The sequence below is a fragment of the Phalaenopsis equestris genome, unplaced genomic scaffold (genome assembly GCF_001263595.1).
Source record: "Phalaenopsis equestris unplaced genomic scaffold, ASM126359v1 Scaffold000838, whole genome shotgun sequence".
Lineage (NCBI taxonomy): Eukaryota > Viridiplantae > Streptophyta > Magnoliopsida > Asparagales > Orchidaceae > Phalaenopsis > Phalaenopsis equestris.
The window spans coordinates 465,374-468,895 of record NW_018165278.1 but is presented as its reverse complement, the minus strand read 5'-3'; the positions used below and the strand labels follow the sequence as shown (position 1 = coordinate 468,895).

Genomic DNA, 3,522 nt, shown 5'->3' with positions numbered 1-3,522 from the left:
TTCTTCTATGTGACGAGCTAGAATTAAGAGACAAGGTTGGTGGAAGAACTGAGGCAGACGTTCGTCCACTGTAAATCCTTTAACTCCACCTCCTGATAAGATTTAGTAAATCCAAGATTTACGTTACGACGCTGGAAAATTTTGATTTAAGAGACGGCAAGATAAACAACCATAAAATTATGTTTGGTGGATTTACATTATATGTGCACCTTAATCCTACTTAAAATAGGCTATCAAACACCTCTTAGGTTGAATATCTTTATCAAGATTTTAGCCTTATATATATGCCAGCGTACCCGAGCATTTCAAATGCACGAATCTGTCTATGAGCATTCGATATGAAGCCAAAAAGACCACATCTTTGATAGATTTCTATGCTCCTCTTCTATACAGTACACTTTTTCTTCCGTCTTCTTCGCCTCCACTGCAACTCATAACTACACTTTACAGTCTACTGATAGCCATGAATAATCTCTTCGATTTGAAGATTTACATCAACGACCATCACACCTTCTTCCTCAACCAGGTAACTTCACAACTCAACTCTTCAATTTCCATTCTGAAATTACTTCAATGATTCATCCTACTGGAGCTCCTACCCGACAGAGTATTCTCTGTTCCTTCTCCGGAAGATTGAGGAAGATTGTGAAGAGTGGAAAGCGAAGAACCATCATCAGATTCACAGATTTCCCCGGCGGCCCTGATAGCTTCGAATTGGTCTCAAGATTCTGCTACAGCAATGGCAGGATAAACATGAACCCCTCGAACATTTGCATTCTTTACTGCGCCGCAATATTTCTTGAGATGAATGAAGAGGTTGCCATCTGCAACCTTTTGAGCCAAACAGAGACATTTTTGGACGGCCTCTTCTACTGGACTTGGAATGATATTCTCGCCTCTATTAGAAGCTGTGAACCTTTCTTCAACGCAGCTGAATCCTGTGGCCTCCTGCAAAAGCTCGTCTCATGTCTTATTGTCAAGATCTCAGCCAACCCAGAAATACCCCTCACCTCACTGACTCCATTACAATCTTCTCCTTCTTCCTCCTCCTCAACAGATGCTTCGGGTTTTAGTTCTGAGTGGTGGTTTGAAGACCTAACAGCCCTTGCACCCTGCATCATTGAAAAAATGATGAGGGAGCTGGGTTCCCATGGAAGTGACAGTAAGAATCTGACCATCACCAGATTTTTACTGCACTATCTCAAATCAGTACAGCAGAGAAGTCATAAGAGGGACTACAGGGGAATCGCTGATACAGCAGTTCATGGAGTGGTGATAGCTGGGAGAGATGCGTTCAGTTGCAGGGGGTTATTTTGGGTTCTGAGTGTGGTTTCAAGGCTAGGAATTGGAAAAGAAAGCAGGGAGAAGCTTGAGTGGTTAATTGGCTCAATGCTTGATATGGCAACATTGGATGACTTACTTGTTTCAGGACATAAAGAAGGCGTTTATGATGTGAATCTGGTGATTAGATTGGTGAGGGTTTTTGTGAGCTATCAGGAAGGATTTGTGTCTTTTCAGAGAATGGAGAAGGTAGGGAGGTTGGTGGACAAGTACTTGAGGGAAATCTCTCCTGATCAGAGCTTGAAAGTTTCCAAGTTTCTAGCTGTCGCTGAAAGCTTGCCCGATTCAGCAAGAGACTTGTATGATGGGGTCTACAGAGCTTTAGACATCTATCTTGAGGTGAAATCATATGTTTTATTAATTTGTGACCGTGTGATGATTACATGAAATTATTGAACAAAACTGTAGAAAATTCTCTTAAGCTTTGATTGCGGCTGAGTAATGCTTTTCCTGATAAATCTCAAACTAAACATGTTTTCTGCCAATCTTTTTTGAGCTGCAATATCTAAATCTTCTTTGGAAATTCATCAGTTGTTTCTCACACAACTTAAACAATGTAATCCATGTATGGTTCTAATCTTACAACAGTCCCATCCGAATTTGACTTTTGAGGAACGCACAATATTGTGCCGATGCCTAAACTACAAGAAGCTCACACTTGAAACCTGCAAAGACCTTGCAAAGAACCCAAGGATCCCTCCTAGTGTGGCAGTCCAGGCACTGGTGTCTCAGCAGTCCAAGGTCCAGATCCGAACGAACATGGTGAAAGCCGCTGAAGCGGAGTGCCGGACCTCAGCCACAAGTTCCTGGGGAGTTAATTCAGAGCAGCAGAATTCATCTGAGTATTACACTGAGAATGAAATTTCAGCATTGGACCTGCAGAAGATGCAGAGCAGGGTGATTGAGCTTGAGCAGCTTTGTGAAAAGATGAGAGGCCAGATGTCCAAGTTGGTAAGAGGAAGTTTTATTGCAAGTCCTACATACTATAGTAGCAGGGGCATGACCAAGCTCTGCTAATTTTCTATAGGCAACTTCAGCAGATGGGAATGGATGTATGGAAGCTTTCATGTACTTCGTAAAGCCATGTTCTACCTTGGTTTCTTGTACAATTAGCTCACTGTAGACAACTTTTGTCTGCAATTTTATTGTATATTAAGCATGATTTTTAGATTTGGTTTCTGTGTGGATTAAGATTGATGTGAAATTCGAGTTTTGATTGTTTTGATGGTTTTAAATACTATGAAAAACAAATAAAATTAAAAAGCATTTCTTTCTGTTAAAAACTTAAGTTTATAGTTCCGTTTCCAATTATTTTTGACTGAAACGTGGTTCAAAAGGATATGGATGAAAGGAATCTGCTTCGGCAACTTAAAAAAGGGTTTAACAAAATTTCCTTGAATGGATTTGAGAAATAATACCATTGCCGGTTAAAGCTTTGGACCGGCTTTCCAGCTCCTTTGCATTGGACGGAAATGCAGTAAACCGCAAGGTATGATTTGGTGAAGTATCATTTGTCGATGCTGGTCCGCAAAAATGATTTTTTTTTTGCGGTTGTAAAACGCGGATGCCATCTCCATTCGGCTAAGGTGACGTTTAATGGTGTTGTAGCACATGCCATGAATATGTCAGGAAGGTTATTCAAAGGATATTAAGGGATTATGTCCGCGTTACATTCTTGTAACTTTTCTGTAACCTACCTGTACCTTCTAGTAAGTTTCACGCTTCTATTTTCATATATTTGTAGGTTACAGATAGGTTACAGATAGGTTACAGGTAAGTTATATGGGTATAACACATATATAACCCCTCAATACCATCTGAATAACCTCCTTGGCATAAGTAAATTTTTGGCGTTTAGTGGATGCCTTCATGTGCATTGCTATGCAACAGAGATTAAAAGGAGAAAACCCCGTGTCTTATTGGAGCAACTAATGTAGAGATAGGTTTTTTAAATACTAAAATGTCACGAGACAATGAATCCAGAAACCTTAAAAGGACCATATGGTCTTCTAGATCAATGCTCTTGTGGGTCCCTAAGAAGCCAATTATGGCCCACAAAATAAAATTCCTTATTTTTAATTGAAGTTTTAATTTTTTAAAAAACTACCTAACCAAATAAAATACCTTATTTTAACTGGATAATGACCTTGTGATGTCTAAATCCTACATCCTAAACACTAA

At 39.8% G+C, this 3,522-nt stretch overlaps 1 protein-coding gene across 1 annotated transcript; it reads left to right on the top strand.

The window, feature by feature from the left end:
* Window positions 1-322: 322 nt before the first annotated feature.
* LOC110031535 (BTB/POZ domain-containing protein At1g50280-like) lies at window positions 323-2,497 on the top strand. The gene is made up of 3 exons (XM_020734780.1): window positions 323-526; window positions 607-1,680; window positions 1,930-2,497. The coding sequence occupies exons 1-3, from the start codon at window positions 326-328 to the stop codon at window positions 2,356-2,358; spliced, it is 1,704 nt and encodes a 567-aa protein (XP_020590439.1). The 5' UTR covers window positions 323-325; the 3' UTR covers window positions 2,359-2,497.
* Window positions 2,498-3,522: the final 1,025 nt, after the last annotated feature.

What these genes read in the sequence shown, in the direction of transcription:
- LOC110031535 (XM_020734780.1), top strand. Translation starts at nt 326, where the DNA reads ATGAGCATTCGATATGAAGCCAAAAAGACCACATCTTTGATAGATTTC. An exon ending in ACACCTTCTTCCTCAACCAG is followed by an intron (nt 527 to 606) that starts GTAACTTCACAA and finishes CCTACCCGACAG; the next exon opens with AGTATTCTCTGTTCCTTCTC. An exon ending in CTTTAGACATCTATCTTGAG is followed by an intron (nt 1,681 to 1,929) that starts GTGAAATCATAT and finishes ATCTTACAACAG; the next exon opens with TCCCATCCGAATTTGACTTT.